Genomic DNA, 21,692 nt, shown 5'->3' on the forward strand with positions numbered 1-21,692 from the left:
TGCTCAAATCTTCCAACACTAATTTTGCAATTATGTGACTCTGGACAGTAGCCTGTGCCTTTCAGATGAAGCTAAAGATCTCCATATGAACATAGTCCCCACCATTCCTACTATGAGGGACCAAAAGTCAGAGGTTATCTATTATCATGATTATGTAAATAGGTTACCTATTATCATGATTTACATAATCATGATAATAGGTAACCTCTGACCTTTGGCTAGATGTTACAGATGTAACAATCAGTGAACAGACATGGTCACCCTGCCTTGAAGAATACAGTCTTGCAGGAGAGACAGATAGTAATTCTATAATCAGGAACATATAGTTACAAACACAAATAATGTGTTAGGAAGTACAAGTACTGAGTCCTATCACGGTTCATAATAAATGAATCTAACCTGAACTAAAAGGATAAAGGAATATTTTTCCAAGAGGCTGAAATCCCAGGGATGCCACCTCATAGGAATAAGAGGCACTGTGAGTGCATATGGAACTAGTTGCTCAGAAGAAATTATTCACAATTGGGCTGATTGAAAGAGAGGGAGAAAATTCAGTGTGGATAGGTAAAATGAGTGAGAGAGAAATGTCAGGAACCAAGGACAGAGAATTACTGTGAGGAATCTGTATGCATCAACTTCACTTCAGAGTCATCTGTAAGCCCTTGAAAATGCTTATTAAATGAATGAACACTGTTAAATATGAGTTTTCCTGCAAAGGACAGGATCTCATTCCTTCCTATGGCTACATAGTATTCCATGGTATATATGTACCAAACTTTCTTCATACAGTCTATCATTGATGGGTATTTGGGTTGATTCCATATCTCTGAAATTGTGAATAGTGCTGCAATGAACATACTCATGCATGTGTCTTTATAACAGAATGATTTATATTCCTTTGGGTATATGCCCAGTAATGGGGTTGCTGGGTCAAAAGGTATTTCTGTCTCTAGTTCTTTGAGGAATCTCCACACTGTCTTCCACACGGTTGAACTAATTTGCACTCCCACCGACAGTGTATAAGTGTTTCTTCTGCTCCACAACCTCACCAGAATCTATTATTTTTTGACTTTTTAATAATAGCCATTCCGACTGGTGTGAGATGGTATCTCATTGCGGTTTTGATTTGCATTTCTCTAATGATCAGTGATGCTGGGCTTTTAAATCATATGATTGTTGGCCACATCATCCTTCGCAAACTATAACACAGGAACAGACAACCAAATACCACATGTTCTCACTTGTAAGTGGGAGCTAAATGATGAGAGCACATGGACAGATAGAGAAAAACAGACACTGGGGCCTATCAGAGCATGGGAAGAGGGAAAAGGTCAGGAAAGTCAACTAGTAAATACTAGGCTTAATACCTGGCTGATAATCTGTATGAAAAATCCCCTTACTGTACATTTACCTATGAAACAAACCTTCACATGTACCCCTGAATTTAAAATAAAAGTAAAAAAGTATATATAAGTTTTTCTCATTTCCCCAAAAGACTGCATGCTGGTTGAGAATAGATCCCATCGTATCCTAGCAGTCGTGCACCAAACACTAGTTGATTGATTTTACTACTCACAATTCTACACCCTGGAATAAAACATGCACAATGCTCTGATTTTTTTTCTTTAATAAGGCCAGTTCATAATACGTGCTATGTGGAAAGAGCGGCTCTCAATGATAGTTAGAAACATGCTTCTTGTATCAAAAAAATAATTGGTTATGTATCTTAAAGTTTTAATCTGTATTAGGCCAAATAGTTAAAGGAAATTGTAAAAATTCAGTAGTATAAATATTTATTTTTAAAATTTAAAAGTAGAGCATCTATTTGTGGTGATGCCCAAATGTTCACAAGTTTGTCTGTCTCATTAATTTCCTGTGTGACCTGGGGAAAATCACTTTGTGTCTGAGCTTTGGTTTTTTTCATCTTTAAAGTCTGGGCCCTAAATAGATGAGTTTCAGTTCCTGTTTTACTTGGATAATTCATTGGCTCTATGATGATTAAGCAAAAAATCTATTGATTGATAAACGATCCTGTCTCAGGAAAAAAAAAAAAAAATAGGCCTTCCTTTATGGCATCTCCTGCACTGAGCCAAACTGAGGTATAAGTGATGCCAGTGGGGATGGTAAAATGAACTCCTCAATCTTAACTGGAGTCCTTAATATCAGTTCTTAGCTCTGCTCATTTATTCCTTGTATGAACTGTTACAAACACTATTAAGCTTCACAACATTCTTTTGTGTATTCCCTGGGTTATTACATGTTCACTTGATAATACATGTTAATTGATATATTCTGTTGAAATGCATGTTAATTGTTTTATAAGCCCACCAAACACTCACTGCTGAATGCTGGTCATTAATATTGTTATATTAGAGTCTCAATTTTAAGAACACTAATAAGAAGACATAGGAATTTTCTGTCCTGATATTTGTAATAGATCTGAAATATTGCTGAAAACTCCCAAATTATAAACTATCTTTATTCTTGGCCTTTCCTCTTCCATCCCAAGAAAGAAAGACTTAGGGCATGTTAGAATCTCTTCTTCTAAAGACCACTTTCTAGAGGACAGTGTAATGGAATTTTTTTTCTCTCCATTATTATATGTCCAGCCTGTTTAAAAATAAATACCACAGCCTTTTGTTGACTTACATTTTTCATCTAGAGTTGTTCTTTCTCAACTAGAAAACCATTTCCCTAAGGGGATTAACTACTCCATTCACTTTTTTTCAGTGCACAGCTCCCAGGTTATAATGAAAACAGAGCAAAACAGGTTTCCTAACACCATTTCAGGACTCAAAACAACTTCCTGAAACTGAAATTGGAATCGACAAGGAAGCATATTTGTTGCTCTTTTTGTCTATCCTTTAAGAGAACAATTCATTACTTAATACTACAGGCAAAACATCATTTTCGATTGTTTTCAGTATCCTAGCTGTCTAGTACAATCATAAATCAAATGTTTGTTTCTTCACAAAAGAAAGTACTGGTGGAATCTTTTTCTCTCTCTGTTCTTTATCTCCTATGATTAGGCATATTGTGCCTTTTATTCCAGTGTGATATAGAATAGAATATAAACAGCTATCTATTAATACTCTCAACTGCATAAATATTTTTGGATTCCTGTCCCTGCCTTATTCCCACCCAACGTCTTCCTAATTTGTCACCAGTTGCATCCAAGTTGCAGGAAATCTATCCCAGGTCCCAGGTGTAATATCAACAGATGTTAATTGGTGTGTTGCAAGGATTTAGAAGAGTTTTAAGGAAAGAAATAGGTATGACTGTGATCGGGTCAAGCCATCCCCTCTGACTTACACCCCCTATCAGATCCCATTCCACTTTCCCCTAACAGTAGAGCCCCAAGAGCATCACTGAGGATGTGGGGGCCGAGAGTTGGTTGAGGAGGGAAAGGGGATGTGATTGGTTGGCAGGCAGAGAAGCTAAGGACCCCATGTCTATAGGTAACACAAGGGCTTCTTTCTATATGGTGCCTGCCAGCCTCATCTTCCCAGCACTGGGCCACATTCCTCCATTCCCACAGTTTCCTATGCATTGTTTCAAATACACTTCAAAATTAGGCAAGCTTTTCCCGACCCTTTAACATCTCCTTTATATATAATGCTTTTCAACTGTCAGTGTTTTCCTTACATCTCCACTCCTTGCCCTACATGGTCTGACTATATGGTCCTGCTAGGCACTATAACTTGGTCTTAGATTGTGGCCATTTCTGAGCCACCTGATAAAGTCCAAAATCTTCCCTCTGGAAAATCTGTCTTGTTTTACTTCCAGCTATGTGCTTGCTAGAACCACAGACTACCAGCTATGGTGGTTCTTTATTCAAACTTCCAATGATAAAATAAGCGAGGTAATTACTGATTGCCAAAAAGCCCTCAGGAAAAAACTCTACTGTCAGTAGGTTTCAGCCATCCCAGAGTGAGATCTTTTGACAATTAGAAGAAAAATATTCACAATACTGCCAAATTTGCCCACGATAGCACCTGGGATTTTATAAACGGTTAAAAGGTCATTCAAATATGGAATCATAAAATATATTCTCAGGCATTCAAGGCCTTAGAATATTTGCTAAATAGAAACCTGTCTTTAAAACTTCTTGGATAACACCAGGCGAAATGCCTGATGTAGGGGAGGCAGGGGGAAAGGGGTGGGAAATGCAGACAGCAAACCACCATGGCACGTATGGACCTATGCAACAATCCTGCAGGATGCAGGATGTGCACAGGTACCCCAGAGCCCAAAGTACAATTAAAAAAAAAAATCTTTCTTGGATCAAGGACTTAAATAAAAAGAGGAAGACATACAGGAAGATGCTACAGGAAATATGGAAAGGAAGGGTAATAGAACAATTTGACTAAGCATGTTGTTGCCATAAAAACAAACCATTCGTTACTATGAAAAGGAAGGAAAGAAACTATAACCATCATATGCCAGTAATAAACACCTAGAATTGAACAATATCCATATGATGGGAGGTAATGGGAGGGACCAAATGGACTTCTCTTACTAGAAGAAGATACAGATATTGATACAGGCATGTAAATATGAATCTGGACCTTAAGTTAAGGACAATCAACAACAAAACAGGGTTGAATACATTTTAAACCGGTAAATTAAAACTACACCTTTTCAATAAAAAAACTGGAAAGCAGAGATAACAGATAAGCTATCAAAAATGTAATAATGTGGCAGAATTGAGGTTAGGTAATGAGATAATCTCAGGTATTAAGAGAAATCTCTTAAGATTAAAAAAAATCAAAATTAGAAAATATCTGGCCAACAAGAGACATACGCACAAGTAAAAGTCATACAAAGCTGAAAATCAAAATAGGAAAAAGATTTGTCTCTCCAATATGAACCAAACTAAAACTTGAATAGTAATTTTATTATCTTAAAAATGGAATTCAGGAAGAAATGCTATAAAGGACAGGAAAAAAAAGATATTATGTACTGGTAATAAAATCAACAAACCAGAAAATATGACTATCATAAATATATATATCTAAAAATAGAGCCTCAAGGTGTTAAGATTTTCCAGTGTTTGACTTCTAATGCTTTGAAAGCAACTTGTGGACACTTCATTTGAATGCCTTCATAAAGCTAAGAAAGTGTTTAATGTTCAGTGGTGGCTAAATAAATATTTTTATAAAACCCGAGGAAGGACCCAACCTCACTGTTATATGCTTGTTCCCCTAAAGAGACTTCCATTTAATTCACGGAACTTACAGAACATATGGCTTATATGAAGGCAACTGGGTATCATTATTTGATGGCTGCAAGTTAAAAGTCTGAGTTGTGCTTTCATCAGTCACACATGGGTAAGCCTCAACACATTCAGTAATCTGAAAGAATTTTATGTTCATATTTTAGTGAAAGAAGTAAAACCATGGTCACCTCAGGCAAGATAAAGCAGCATAGAAAAAATGTAACCTGAAGTTTCAAAATAAGAGATTCCTCAACTGTGCAAATACTACCTGGTGAAAATTGACTTTGCTGCATGGGATAAATTGAAGGATCACAAAATACATTAAAGCAATAAGAAAATTAGGTTGAACTATATGAAATTGATAAATTTGATATTTGTGTAGGTAAAGAACTAATGAATAAGGGCAATTTCATGCAGTTCAACCTAAAGAAACTTAAAAAAAAAAAAAAAACAAAAAAAAAACAAGTAATAGCTTTTCAAGAAGGTCAGATAAGCAACTATGTTCAGAGGTAGACAAAATATATATTTTTAAAACTCAATTTGCAAATATAAAATGCATCTGTCCTGGTTTTCATTATATTTCAGGGTTAATAATGCATGGTTCACAGCTGCCTCCTCCTACAGAGCATTAGCTCAGCTGAGACTATTGTCCTAACCCTAAGTTACCTGACTCTCTGCCATCCTACTGCCCACAGCCAAAGGCTGACTGATAAAGGGCATAAAAGGGTAGCTCCTTTGCATCAAGTGTGGATAACTTTGCAATTTATTCTGTAGAGCCTTCTCCCTGTGAAATAGGCCAAGGCTGGCCTTGACCTGAAGCCACATTTGCTCAGCTCTCTGCCCTTCTCAACTTGAATTCACTTCCTTCCTTTAAGGATGCTTTTCTGAAAGACGCTCCCTCAATAAATCACCAATACCTGAACCCCCATCTCAGGCTCTGCTTTTAAGGAACTTGATCTAAAATAGCACATGAAGGAGAAGGAACAGTTGGCAGATGTGTGTGGTGAAATACAGAGAGCTTATTATCCCTTAGTGCATCCATCGGAACAAAGTGCAAATGGATGGCAATTTGTTTTCTCTATGCCCATAAAATACAAGCATAGTCAATAAATTCCAAGGGCTAGCATGTTATTTTACAAAAGGTTTAAAAATCATGTTTCTCAAAATATACTTTTCCTCACTAAAGATGTTATCCTGTCTATCTACACCTCTTTCCTATTATCAAATTTCTGATTTTTTAAATGATTTTATTTAAAAATGTTACAATGGAGAATCCCTGACAATGCACGAGCTCAGGGACAGGTGTTCTTGCTACTAAGATCAAGCCAAAAAGAGAAATATAAGTAAGAAATTGATTGTTCTCAGTTTCCTGGAAAAAATTTAAAAGTCAACTGTTTTATGATTAAGTCAATTACACTTTAAGAATAATGACTGGCAATTAGATAACCAGAAACATGCCCAGTTTCAAATTCCAGCATGTCATTAAGACATGTATTGCGTTGAAATGCTTTTTGCCCTCTAGTGGAGAATCTAGCTAAAAATGATTGATACTTCATTTTGCAAAACCGCTTCCCTTAAAATATCTCCTCATTGACATTCATTTTTTAATGTTAGAACTCCAATTAATTTGCATTTAGTCATTTTTGAGTAGAATGTTCTTTGTGGATGTATTAAACAAATTCATTCATTTTGAAAACAATTTGGCATCATCAAATAGTGAACATGTTTTGGTTTCCTGAAAACTCTTAATTAAAACAGTTTTTAAAATTCATTTTAAGTTTGATAAAGTCTTTTTTCCAGTTCCAACAATCGCAAATATTTTGTTTTAAATCATCGTAATAGTTATCTAATCTCCATTATTTTTACAACCTGTCAGAAACATTTTACAATTGAAAGCAAACCTGTTGATTTCTATGATGAATGAAAATAAATTACCTTGCTTTATTCACACAGAAAGATTTTTTTTTTTGAAACAGAGTATCGCTCTTGTTACCCAGGCTGGAGTGCAATGGCGCAATCTCGGCTCACCGCAACCTCCGCCTCCTGGGTTCAAGCAATTCTCCTGCCTCAGCCTCCTGAGTAGCTGGGACTACAGGCACGCGCCACCATGCCCAGCTAATTTTTTGTATTTTTAGTAGAGATGGGGTTTCACCACATTGACCAGGATGGTCTCGAACTCTCGACCTCATGATCCACCCGCCTCGGCCTCCCAAAGTGCTGGGATTACAGGCTTGAGCCACTGCGCCCGGCCCACAGAAAGATTTCTAATCATACATATGGTTAGAACATAAACAGACATTATTAATGAGGAGGTTAGAGGGATGTTTTTTCCTCCAAAATTCAAGATGACCTTTTTCAATAAATGTGGCTTCCTCCATACAATTTTGACAGATTTCTAGATGTTTAGTGGTTCTCTCAGCCACTAACCTTTGGAAAGTGGAAAGTTCTGCCAGAATAATGTTGGAGCCTGGAGATGAAATGTGAAAAGCATTGTGAAATTCATAAACCCAGGCTCTGCCAGTAACTCATGCCGTGACCTTGGGTATGTCACTTTACATCGCTGGGCTTCCGTTTTCTTATATGTAGACTGAAGGAAGTCAGACAGCCTCAGCAGTTAGTTCTAGACCTGATTTACATATACGGTACTGTGTTTGACCAAATGGAAGCCTGTACGTGATTCCTGGGTGGTAGTGATGGTGAAGGTGGTAATGCTGCTTTACTGATAGATTTTAGGGAGGTGTCTCAAAGAAAATCAATTGAGCATCAGCTTTTAAGCTAATCTACAAAATTTTTTACAAATTACTTATAGTTTCTGAGCCTCAGTTTCTTCATATGTAAAAGAAAGAATAAATCCTACTTTATGATTGTTTTAAAATCTAAATAAAATGCTGCATGTGAAGTAAGTGGCATGTTCTCTACCTTTTCTAAATACATTTCTTATAAAATTTCAGTGGCTCCTTCATTCATTTCCCTGCTTCCTGGCTCCCCTCCTCCCCTCCACTGCCCCTAGTTCAGATAACTCACTATGCTCAGGAATGCTGACGCTATCTAGGAACCTTAATTGTTGCTAACTTCACATTATAATTTCTGATACCAGTTGCTTCTTCAATGCTATGGCCTGCTTTCATTTTCTCAAGTTTGCCCTGTTCTTTTTCTTTCTGCCTATGTTTGCTGCCCCCTCTACCTGGAATGCCCAGCCCACCCCAAACTTTCACCTCTTTTCAGGTCTCAGATTCAACACCATGTTCTCATTAAGTCTTTCCTGATTCATCAGACTGGATCAGGATCTCTGATATATACATACATACTCATACCTGCCCAGATGTCTTTCGCATGGCAGTTCTAACAGTTATCACTTATTGATTTTTTGTTCTTCTTTAATTTCTGTTTTCCCTATGTAGAAAATAAGGACCTGGCAAAGGCCCCTCATGTCTCTGCTGGCTTTCCAGCATGACCAGCACAAACACAATGCTTTGCACCTAACAGATATTCAGTACCTCTTTATGAAATGAATAAATAATTGTGTTTTGCAAACTTCCAGACTCCTGAGTTCCCATACTTTATGTTGTAACAAAAATTTTGCAAAATCTATGATTTTTGTTTTTAGTAAGGAATTAGGCTATTAGGTAGTCAAGGTTTCGGTAACCTTGAACCAAATTACTTAGTGTTCATTTTTCTAATTTTGAAGCTATGTACAATTGCAAACTGCTTATCTCAAAGAGCTGTTTCTTTATTCTTAATGTATACTCATAAAAGATTTTTCACATCTTTAGATTTAAATATTTACAGCATATATTAGAAAAATAAATTGTTATTTCAAAGCCCTCTCAGCCTTTGAAGCAGTAGGGGAAGGTCAGAATTATTTCAGATTTTCCTTTGTCCAGATAAGTCATAATCTCTATTAACTGTTGTTGCTTGATCTTTGTTAAAATATCAGAAGAAACCTCAGGAAAAAAATCTTTCAAAGGAGCTACTAAAAATCAACCCATGCTTAAAAATACACCTATAATATTAATGTTTTAGTTTTTATTGGATTTCTGCAGATTCACACGGTCAATTCTCTGAGTAGCAATGCAATGATAATACCCATTTGCATGCTCTCAATAATATTAACAATATAAATTTTACACCTGGACTAAATTTGAAAATAAATAAATAGAAGAACAAAACGAACAAGGAAAATCAACCTTTATAGCGTGAAATACCCAAGGAGTTTAAGAAGAGAATGCTCATGGCCTAGAAAACAGGCTAAAGACAGTTTGTGAAGGGGCCTCTCCCACCTGCCCATTCTGGACATGAAAGTTTATTTCCTTTCTCTGTCCTCCTACCTCATTCACACATCAGACCACCATGAAAACTCACCAGATGTTCCAGAGTAGGTATGCCAACCCCTAATTTCTCTCAAAACACATTTTGCTAGCAAGGCTTCCTCACTATTCTAATAGATGATCCACCCTTGCCTTATTATAAGTGAAGTGATTCTTTACATAGAGAAGACAGAAATAATGCATATAATTGGACTGAAAATAAATCCATTTGCTCACTCTTCTCCCCCTTTTTCATTTTAGACAACTTATATTCCTTCTTTATTCTTAATCTACAATCTCAAGAGCAGCTGCTTAGAAAAAAAGGCTAAGAAAAATGATCAGTGAATACTTTGTTGACATGTAATAAAGGTAAAATGTACTGTAAGTAAATAAAATGTATTATGAAAGTTCATCATTTTTAGGAAAAGCATAATCATAATATAAAGAATTGCTGTAATTTAAAATCTCTTTATGAAAAAGGCAATTTATTTTTTTAAAAAAAGTAAATCATAAGAAAGCATATGTTGGTGGGTATGGTATTTTTTCAAAGAGAAAGGACTTTTAATAACTGAAGACTCACACCAGAAAAAACTATATACCTTCTGATTCAGTAAGTCTACAAATACTGAATGTGTAAATCCTCAGGCCCATCTGTAAATGTTACAAGCACATGGGGACAATTTTGATTAACAGGTAAACCCTATATTTTATAACTTATTCTAACAAAAAATCCTAAGCTAATATACTAGATATATTACAGTATGCACTATATATGTTACAGTATATATACATATACTCTCTATATATAAATAACAATTGTATTTCCTTTTACTTACTAGGAGTTATATGAAGAAAAATATAATTATAATCTAGTACTTAGAAGCATATCAATATAGTTTTCCTTTTAAAGTTTTTTATAAGGAAATTTATTTTCTTGCCGAGTCATTAAAGAATTTAAAAGGCAAAAGAGGAAACATTTGTTATTATAGAGGAAGCATAAAGTTTTCATGAGGTAAAAACGCTTGAGGTCACCCAGTCCTTGAGATTTCTAAATTTTTTAAGTTGTAAGTAGGCTTAGGAATCTGCACTTTTCTAAAGCTCCCCAGGTAATTCTGAAGCAACCAGTCCAGTCTGAGTCATAGAGTTAGGATTTTGAAACCAAACTAAATGTCCTACTATTACAGCTAAAGAGACAGAAACCCGCAGGAACAGAGTGAAATGTGCGGCACAATAACATTTACACAAATTTTGTTATATGCACACAAAATAACAATGCAACTTTTGAAAGAAAATGCACAAACATATAAAACATCACATACTTTAGAATATTTCTCTGGGGGCAGAAAGGATAGAAGAGTGAGAAATGGGAATTAAAGGAAATACATAAGTGAATAAATCAGAAAGCAATAAAACAAAGGCTGTAATAAAAGGGAAAAGGTATTTAAGATGAGAGTAATGGCTTACTGGTTATATTGATGGATTGTTTCTTCACTCCAACACCAAAATTCTACTATAATAGCTAAATGCTAAAAAATGTATAAAGCTGAATACTTAAGTAGGAATGTGACCGTTTTACTTTCATATATCATTTGATCCTGGTAACAATTCTATAATAGAGATTCTATTTTGTTGTTGTTTGTCATTTCGCAGATAGGAAAGTTAAAGCAAGAGTTTGAATTACTTTTTCAAATATAGGCATAAAACAATTCATTGATACTACAAAATAAATTCAGCAACTGATGTCTTATTATAAATAGACTCTGCAGATGAATTTAAATTTGCATTTCACTATAAGTAGAGTGACTTTATACTTACTGATCAAACAGGATACTTCAGATAAAAAGAGGGAGCACTACACATATTGAAATCATACAATTTTTAAAATATTTATTGACTGGAATGGTTTATTATGGTGGTAGACATAAATATTTCTTTTCAAAACACTACCTTTTTTTTTTTTTTTTTTAGTTGGAATCTCGCTCTGTCACCCAGGCTGGAGTGCAATAGTGCAACCTTGGCTCACTGCAACCTCCGCCTCCTGGGTCCAAGTGATTCTCCTGCCTCAGCCTCCCTAGTAGCTGGGACTACAGGCATGTGCCACCATGCCCGTCTAATTTTTTGTATTTTTAGTAGAGACGGGGTTTCACCATGTTGGTCAGGCTGGTCTTGAACTCCTGACCAAATGATCCACCTGCCTGGGCCTCCCAAAGTGCTGGGATTACAGGCGTGAGCCACTGTGCCCAGTCTCAAAACACTACTTAAAAAATAAAATTCTTCATAAAATAGGAAAAAAAAATATAATGTTTCTATTCATATATATTTAAATGGCCCAGACTGATCAGAACACATGAACATCTACACAGGAATATATATTTTCCTGTCTGTATGAGAGATCTTAAAGGTCAGGCCCAGACCTCTAGCAATGGCAGCAGCCTGGGATCTGCAAGTGAGTGTTCTGTTTAAGGGGTTCTGGATGAGAAGAATGGAGAGGTAGGAGACTCTCTGGCTATGAAGTGAAAGCTATAGCAGAAGGGATTTTTTTAAGAGACTACTCCAGAGATAAATACTGAAATATTCCAGTGGGAAGGCTAGAGAAATGTAGAACTAGACTTTGCATAAAAACATACAACAGAATTAAATAGCAGTGGAAGAAAGGGGAGAATCTACAGACATGTGAAGAAATCCGCCATACTTATCTCTTTCATGAGACAAAAGCAGACTTGAAATAAAATTGTGTATGGTTACAGACAACATAAAAAATCATGCATTTTTAGAAAACTAAAAGTGAAATAAAATGGCTGCATGGTCACAAACTTGGCAACAAAATATATATTGTTTTTAAATGAAAGAGAAAATATCCTCAAGGATGGCTGTGAATTTTCTCCTGGGGCTTTAAAGCTGTCTATCTATAAAGATCCTAATTTGCTTGTAAAACTTCTCAGGCTTTCACTGTAAATAGTGCCTTCTTGCTCAGGAAATCTCAGCCTTGCTTCTGCCAACAGATCAGAAAAGACATCCTGAGTAAAGGCTTAGTGCTCACTCCTCTGATTTCTATTCTTAGATTGGCTATGTGTTTCTGGTTTGTTTGCTGGTGCAAACTGGCAAAGGTAGAGACTCAAGGGAGAAAACAAGGGATAGTATCTTCCTGTCTACATGGCTGTGCTAAATAAAAGGAAGAAAATGTAGCTGGGATAAGAGAAGAGAACAAAGTGCATAAAACTGAATACTTAAGTGGGAATGTTGAAAATAGGCCAGAAGAATTGTAATTTTAGGGTGATTTAAAGAGAGAGGTATATCTTGCAAATTATGAGAGTAGAAGATAGAAGAAACGAGACAGGGAATGAACGGAGAAAGAAGAAAAGTCAGGGACAGTGATAAGCTTTCTAGGTACGTGATGTGTGTGTGTTTTCCCACCTCAGGGCCAGGTAAGTAAGCTGAGACACATGTGGCCACGTATTCGTGATGCCTAGGAAGAATATTACTTTTCTAAATGAGCTGAATTTTTAAAAATAGAAAATGGACTCCGGTAGGCCTTAATCTAGACATAAATGTGTGTGTTATTCATGGTACTTTGCTTCCTTTGAAGATAAAAAAAAAATGCATTGTAAAATGGAGGAAAAATGGACAAAACGACAATAGTAGATTAGACACAAATTTAAAATAGTACCCCAAACACCCAGATACATCTTTCCTCTGTGCCCTTTCTTATTTCAGTACTATACATAGCCCAAGGCATAATACATCAAAACTAGAGAATACCCTTCAGACTTTTGTTTGGTTTTTGTTTGTTTTTTTGTGACAAGAGTCTCACTCTGCTGTGCAGCCCAGAGTATAGTGGCACAATCACGGCTCCATGCAGCCTCGACTTCCCGGGCTCAAACAATCCTCCCACCTAAACCCCTGAGTAGCTGGGACCACAGGTGCATGACACCATGCCCAGCTAATTTGTTGTTGTTGTCGTTGTTGAGACAGAGTCTCCCTACATTGTCCAGGCTGGTCTCTGGCTCCTGGGCTCAAGCGCTCCTCCCACCGTGGCTTCCCAAATTGTTGGGAAACAGGTGTGAGCGATCACACTCACCCGCTTAAGTTTTAACAGCCAAAATTTTGATCTACAGAACCTGGACTTCAACATTAGATCATAAACGTAACATGTCATGAATATATATATACACATACATATACATATACGATAAATCACTGAGCCACATATATCCTCTTAGTTCTTATCATTTTAGCAGCAATCATCCTCTGAACTTCAAACTACCTGCTTTTACTTTCCTTTGCCTCAGAGCTCTTTCCGGGGATTAATGATGCCCAACCCCTTCTCCCCAACTGACTGTCAAAATTTCCCTCCTCCACCCCTCAGAGAGCAGAGCTCTGGGCTGTGTGTCCCTACAGCAGCTTCCAGAGATCCCCAGTGATATAAAGTTCCAGTCCCCCACAGCGGTCACCTGCTTGCTCACATGCTCATTATTATCCCCATTCCCCTAATTGGCATTTTCTGGAACCACATCCCCAAATAACTACTCATAGGTGGCAGTCTTCTCAAAGAAAACCAAACAAAGGTACAATCATCCTCATTATTCACAGCAGTTATATCTTTAAAGCTCCCATGAGAATGGAATTCATGAATACCCAACTGTTTCTCCTGGGAAAAACCTGGATTAGGTTATTTCAAGTCTCTGGTTACATTGTCATTACAATCAATAAATACCCTGTTTTATGGGTGTTTGTTTAAAGACACATATTTAATATATTATTAATTCGCTAACATGAAACTCATGGCCAACAGCACTATAACTCAAGCCTAAAACAAGCTTACCTACCATACTTATTTTCTCTTTAAGATACATCACAGCCTTCTTGTGCCTAAGAACATTAGAAAGCCCTTTGACACTATGCTTAGGGGCCATTTTATTTTTTTATTTTTTTATTTTTTTTATTTTTATTTTTTATTTTTATTTTTTTTATTGCATTTTAGGTTTTGGGGTACATGTAAAGAACATGCAAGATTGTTGCATAGGTACACACATGGCAGTGTGGTTTTCTGCCTTCCGTCCCCTTGCCTGTATCTGTCATTTCTCCCCATGCTATCTCTTCCCACCTCCCCACCCCCCCGTCCCTCCCCCATTTTAAACAGCAAAATTACCAACAAAATACACAGAGATGCAAACAAAAACATGACGCCAGAGAGATCACAAAAAGGACAATTGTTTACAGCATGACAGCAAGAAAGCAGAGCATTGCCTTGTTCAACCTCAGCTGGGAACATTGAGGATTCAAATTTTTCCCTGTTCTGTGAATGTCCGCAAATGACTAGAAGAGCAAACACAATGAGTGTTGATTTGGGGTTACAAATTTTAGTGAGTAGATGAACTCACAAATATGAACTGTTTTGGAGTTCCCTATGGCAAAGAGGACATGAACAGAAGAACAGAGAAAGATACGTAGAGCATCCAAGAGGATGGTTCTGAGATAGCTTCACAAAGTTCACCTTGTTCCCAGCAAGCAGGTAACACTGTTCTCCCATGTAAGCTGTAGGGGCACAGAAGTAGCTGATTGACAGTTGATAAGGACATGCCACGCAAGTGAAGAAAAAGGGATGTTACCATGTATTCTACAACTCATGGTTGTCTAACAGAAAGGAATGAGAACACCGCAGGCAAAGGACACATGCGCCCTGCCTCCACACCACCCTACCTATGCTCCCATGCCAACACACTCCATAAGATATGTGGAAATTAGTCTTTACTTGAAAGAGAAATAATCATAATAATTCAAACATCTAGGTCTCTTAGTGAAAAAGGTAATTGTAGAAATTGTTCATCATTAATACATATTTACTACCTTGCGCATAAGGTGGGAAATAGCATATTACGTCACACCCTAGATAGACACCAAGACAAGTACAACAAATAAATACAAGATGACCTATAATATGCATGAGATGTCTTGGCACAGGAAAAGAGTATAGAAATTAAAAGGAGAAAAACAGTCACTTTGAGTATAGATGCATGGAGAAATGTCACAGAAGAAGAAGAATAATTTAACACGGTCTTAAAGTACGAGAACGGTTAGTATAAGTAAGGAGAACATAGAAGAGTATTTTATATGGGAAAATAAATGAACAAGTAGAACAGTAAGGCATTCCCAAAGCCTGCCTAGGGGAAAACAAGAAAATCAGTTTAAGTAAAGTAAAATAAGAATAATAAAGACTAGTGTGAGAAAATTTAAGAATGAATTCTACTTGGTGAATGACTTAATATAAGGACACAGCAGAAAAAGTATAAAGCATAACAGATGAATCAAGTTTTGAGTTTGGAGACTAAGAACTGTGGTTTTAATGACGGAAGTAGGAAAACCAGTGCAGAACTACTTTGATGAGTTTGAGGTGACAACATAACATCCTCGGGGAAATGATGAGCAGGCAGCTACAGATATGAAGCTGAATCTCAGAGGAGAAGCAGAAAGGGAAGAGTGATTTTGAGACTTATCAGTATGAAGACAATCACTAAGGCCTGTGAGTGGGTGAATAGCTGAAGTGAGGCAATTAGAAAGATGAGGTAGAGAAGCAAGAAGTGTCCGCAAAGAAAGCGAAGAAGGAGCAGTCAGGGAGTCAGAATGTGCATATTATCCCCAGAGCAGAGTAAGAGAAACGCAAAAAGAAATGATCAACTGTGTCAATTGTTACAGAAGAATAAAAGAGAGAGAGGGCTGAGATTTGGCTGAATTGCTGACAACCAGTTTACCCTTAGAGTGGTAGAGGTGAAAGTCGGAAGCTTTCAAAAATGCGCTAAAAAGTGAGTCAATAGAAAGGGAATGGAGAAAGTGGCTGTTGACCACTTTGAGAGAAAGAAAATTTTGAAACTGATAGATTTGCAGCATCATCAAGGAAAAGGATGAAGTGCTCCTTTAGTGTTGCTCTATTTTGTTTTTTAGGCTTCTGCATATAAAGGGGAGGCATTCAATGGAGAAAGAATGGAAGAAGATTTAGGAGAAGAGGAGTGACAATTCAAGAAAGCTTCGTGGTAATTAGATCTTACTCGTATGTTTTTATTATCTTCAGGCACTTTTACACCTATTTGTCGATTTTATTTTCATAATATTCTAATAAGGGAGGTACTATTATCATTTCCATTTTAAAAATGAGTAAATGGAGGCATTAAGAGGCTAAATGACTTGCCCAACATGACCACCTAAAAAGGGTTGGGTCAAGAAATAAACTCAGACAAAGAGACGAGTACCATCCTCTTACCCACTGGGCTATCTCACTTTCAAGGATTAAAGAATTTTTGCAATCTATTCATCTGACAAAGGGCTAATATCCAAAATCTACAAGGAAATTGAACAAATTTACAAGAAAAAAAAATCAAAAAGTGGGTGAAGGATCTGAACAGACACTTCTCAAAAAAAGACATTTATGCAGCCAAAAACATATGAAAAAAAGCTCATCATCACTGGTCATTGGAGAAATGCAAATCAGTGTCACAATGAGATATCATCTCATGCCAGTTAGAATGGTGATAATTAAAAAGTCAGGAAACAACAGATGCTGGAGAGGATGTGGAGAAATAGAAACACATTTACACTGCTGTTGGGAGTGTAAATTAGTTCAACCATTGTGGAAGACAGTGTGGCGATTCCTGAAGGATCTAGAACATTTGACCCAGCAATCCCATTACTGGGTATATACCCAAAGGATTATAAAGCATTCTGCTATAAAGACACATGCACATGTATGTTTATTGTGGCACTGTTCACAATAGCAAGACTTGGAAGCAACCCAAATGGCCATCGGTGACAGACTGGATAAAGAAAATGTGGCACATATACACCATGGAATATTATGCAGCCATAAAAAGGATGAATTTGTGTCCTTTGCAGGGACATAGATAAATCTGGAAATCATCATTCTCAGAAAGCTAACACAGGAACAGAAAACCAAACACTACATGTTCTCACTCATAAGTGGGAGTTGAAAAATGAAAACACATGGACACAAAGAGAGGAACATCATACACTAGGGCCTGTCAGGAGATGGGGGGCTGGGCAGGACAGCACTAGGAGAAATCGCTAATATAGATGACCGGTTGATGGGTGCAGCAAACCACTATGGCACGTGTCCATGTAACAAACCTGCACATTCTGCACATGTATCCCAGAACTTAAAGTACAATTTTTAAAAAAGAGAGAGAAAAGAAAGTAACAGGAATGAATTTCTTCATGAGGCTGCAAGGAAGTAAAGAAGGCAGTTTTACTGTTTCATTCCAGGATGAAAAGAAAGTACTTGAGCGTCTTTATAATATACTTTATAAAGAAAGTACTTGAGCGTCTTTATAACTGGGTGGATATGATGCACACAGTTATAAACTTCTATCTTGATAGTAAAAAAGTGAGGGAGGGATTAGGGTGAAGATTTAGGACATGAGGAGTTTGATGAAAATTTAGAAGAGTGCTCACTGCAGACTCAGCAAAAGAAGAATAAAACCTGTTGAACACCTACTGTAGCCCAGTTGAAGAGGAACTCTAAAAATTGGTAAGACACGTTCAGCATGTTCTCCAGAGGGAAGGTTGGGAAGATTTCAGTTTGGAGACAGGCCAGTAGGCAAAGCTGTAAAGTCAGACTTGGGAATGATGTTAGGGTATTGGAGAAAAGTTAATTTAGATAGTAGATATTGTGTCTTACAATTAAAGGCATTAAGTTATTTCAGGTAAAAAGAAAAAATCCTGATAAATTAGTATGCTGTTGACCCAACATAGATATCAAATCGGTAACTCAAGTATACTTTAATAAGGCAATACAGATTCAAGACTAAGCAATTGAATGGAATCATTTAAAATGTGGTATTACCATCTTATTATTATTACTATTATTATTTTGGTTGTGAATGGTTCTTTATTCAGTATCACTAAATCTCACACTCAGAAAGACAAAATCTGTTATGAGGATTGCATGGACTGAAAATAAATTTCCAATTTCACACAGCTTTTGTTCTTCTCAGTCTGACCAAGCAAAGGCTGAAATATGGATGAAATAGAGTCTATCCTTGCTGAACAGTCCAGAAAACACCATTAAAATATCAAAAAATGAGCTATATCATGTAATTGATATCTATATATCATAACCTTATTATAGATGACAATTTATAAGAAAATGGTAACATTATTATCAGAATTATTAACTCAACTAAATGGATTTCGTGGCTCTTGGCAAATATTAAATCAGAAAAAGTTTCAAATAATATAAAATCATTTTTTAAATATTATAGTTTATCTCATATACTTATTTTCTAGAACAAGAGTGGGACACAAACAAAGGTCAGAAAAATGTCATATTGAATGTTTCCCTAAAACATTTATTGGCAAAAAAAATTGATATTTTAAAATTTGTTTAATTTGAAATTGATCATTAGTTGTTTAGAAGCTATTAAATTTAAAAATCTATTTTTCCTTATATAATAGTGTTTGCTTTTTAAGTGATTGTTTGCATTTAGACAGGGTTTATTAACATTTTTTTCCTTTAAAAAATGTCTCAGGCTCTAAGGGCTATTATCCAGCTATATTCTGAAAGATAATCTTTATTGATTTCCAAGTATAGAGATATATTTAATTGGATATAGATTACTTGTAGAATAAATGCTTTGAAATAGGATTTTGAATTTTACAAAAAGATTTAATTAAAGTGTAACCAGTAAATTATTTTAGAAAATTTTCAGGGTCTGAGCATCAGTCCTAGCCAGATGCCCTTACGATAATACACCGAAGAGCAAAGGGAATTTATATGTAAGCTCCATGTAGTTTATTTTAACTGCTTTTTCCTAGAAAACATTTACGATTGAATTCCAAAGTCAACTATAAATATTTTTACTTGTTTTATATCACACATAGACAGACAGAAAGACACACACACGCACTTCAGGTGCAAAACACTTCATTATTTTTTACACATTCCATTACTATACACATTGAAGTGCATAGGTACATTTTAAAGTAAAATGTGAATATTATTTTGCAGATACCCACAGTAATTTTAAGCCTTTTTTTTTCCCCCATTGACTGTAATTGTAAGTGCCTCCTCATCAAGACACTGCAATTTAAAGAAGCTTTTTAGGAATACTGAACTAAGACTAGAATAAAAATTAAGGGCATTTTGTGAGATTTTGCAAAATGTCTTGGAATTTCTCCCATAGGGAAGAACATGAAACAATAAAGAATACAGATCAGGGAATTACTTTGGAAAAAATAATAAATTTTTATTATTTCCCAAGGTCAATTATCTGCTTTTAAGATAATGTGCTTTCATACAAATACTTACTATTCTTAATACATTCAAATATTTAATATTTAAATATTCCTAACATATAAGTTTCCTCCACATTTAAGTTTTAAAAGTCAAGCGTAATGAAGGATCACAGCACGGAATAATTCCAATTTTGGGGAGTTCTCACCTTGTTGCATGCGTTGTGACTGAGGAGGGTGTGAGAATCCTCCTGTTCATCACTCAGGGAGAAGGATAGATGACTGAAAGGTCCTGGGGCAAGACAGTCACCATGTGAGAGGGTCTGTGGATGCAGCAGGGACTTAGCAGGAGGATAGAGTTTAGTCTGATATAAAGGATGGAGCGAGACAGGCTTGGGAAGGACTGTCATACCCTGGGGGGAAGAAGAAAGGTATAAGAGGATGTTAGTGTAAAAAAGTCAAGCACCCTTGGAATCAGGTCTATGATAGACATAGGTCAGAATCTCTTACCAGTAAGAAGAAAACCTCTTCTACCTAGGAGGTGTCCCTCATGAGACCCCTGCTTTCAATGTGTATTGTGTATCTCTTTCAAAAAGTCCTTTCAGTCCCCCACTCCAGCCTCTTCTGTGGAACAAAACAAGCGCCTGCCGAAAGTCTCCTGAAGGGCACCAGGTTTATTTTTGAAAGTATTAAGAGGAGATATGTGTAGGGAAGAAGAGAATACATCCAAAGGAAGTAGGCTAGGGTTAGAAAGGTCTTCATGGAGGAGGTAGGAAGTTACGGAAATTAATTTTTTTTTTTTTTTTTTTTTTGAGACGGAGTTTCGCTCTTGTTACCCAGGCTGGAGTGCAATGGCGCGATCTCGGCTCACCGCAACCTCCGCCTCCTGGGTTCAGGCAATTCTTCTGCCTCAGCCTCCTGAGTAGCTGGGATTACAGGCACGCGCCACCATGCCCAGCTAATTTTTTGTATTTTTAGTAGAGACGGGGTTTCACCTCGTTGACCAGGATGGTCTTGATCTCTTGACCTCGTGATCCACCTGCCTCAGCCTCCCAAAGTGCTGGGATTACAGGCTTGAGCCACCGCGCCCAGCCGGAAATTAATTTAAAGATGCTTGTGATCTGGTCTGGAAGAAATCAGGAAGTCAAGAGGAGGGTGCTGTGGAGAGTATTAACATAGGAGCGGAGAGACAGAAGTACAAGGTTTAGTTCATGACATAGTAAGTTTCAGAGTTGAGTTTGTCATGGATAAGGGATCAGGGAGCGGCGAGTCTGGAATGAATGAATGAGGTCTTCAGTTCTAGGCAACATGTTGTTTTAGAGAAACACTGGTGGTACAGCAAACAGAAGAGTTCAACTGCAAAGAGGGGAGGTTATGAGGCCTTAACGAGAGTGAGCCTTTACCATGGAAAAAGGATGAATGACTTTGAGGAAGGAGGAGCCACAGCATGAGGCCATGAATTATGTGAATGGAGCAAGGAAACCAAAAAAGTAAAAAGTCTTGAGGCTACAAAGAAAAGTTGCAAAAAAGGCCTACACACAGGTATACGTCTTCTACAAATCAAGCAAATACAAATATATATTTTATTTTACACACACAGCACATGCATACATTTATTATTTTAAAAAGACAGCATCTAGCAAAGACATGGAATCGATCCAAATGCCTATCAGTGATAGACTAGATAAAGAAAATGTGGTACATATACACCGTTGAATACTATGTGGCCATGTAAAGGGAAAAGATCATGTTCTTTGCAGAGACATGAATGGAGCTGCAAGCCGTTATCCTCAGCAAACTAATGCAGGAACAGAAAAACTAAACATCACATGTTCTCCCTTATAAGTGGGAGATGAAAAATAAGAACACATGGTATGTGGTCAGGGAACAACACCCACTGGGGCTTGTCAGGGGTTACGGGAGGAGGG

At 36.8% G+C, this 21,692-nt stretch overlaps 1 protein-coding gene across 12 annotated transcripts in view; it reads right to left on the reverse strand.

Moving 5' to 3' along the window:
- MLIP (muscular LMNA interacting protein) overlaps window positions 1-21,692 on the reverse strand; it is a 267,113-nt gene that overhangs the window by 13,420 nt on the left and 232,001 nt on the right. For 9 of the 12 annotated variants that reach the window (XM_074398184.1, XM_074398182.1, XM_010337147.3 and 6 more), the window contains one exon: window positions 19,974-20,177. The exons of the other annotated variants lie outside the window; for them this stretch is intronic. In XM_074398184.1, coding sequence (XP_074254285.1) covers window positions 19,974-20,177 — 204 coding nt within the window. The remainder of the gene's footprint in view (window positions 1-19,973; window positions 20,178-21,692) is intronic. 12 annotated transcript variants of the gene reach the window in all.

This window comes from Saimiri boliviensis, chromosome 4, assembly GCF_048565385.1.
Source record: "Saimiri boliviensis isolate mSaiBol1 chromosome 4, mSaiBol1.pri, whole genome shotgun sequence".
NCBI classification, from domain to species: Eukaryota; Metazoa; Chordata; class Mammalia; order Primates; family Cebidae; genus Saimiri; species Saimiri boliviensis.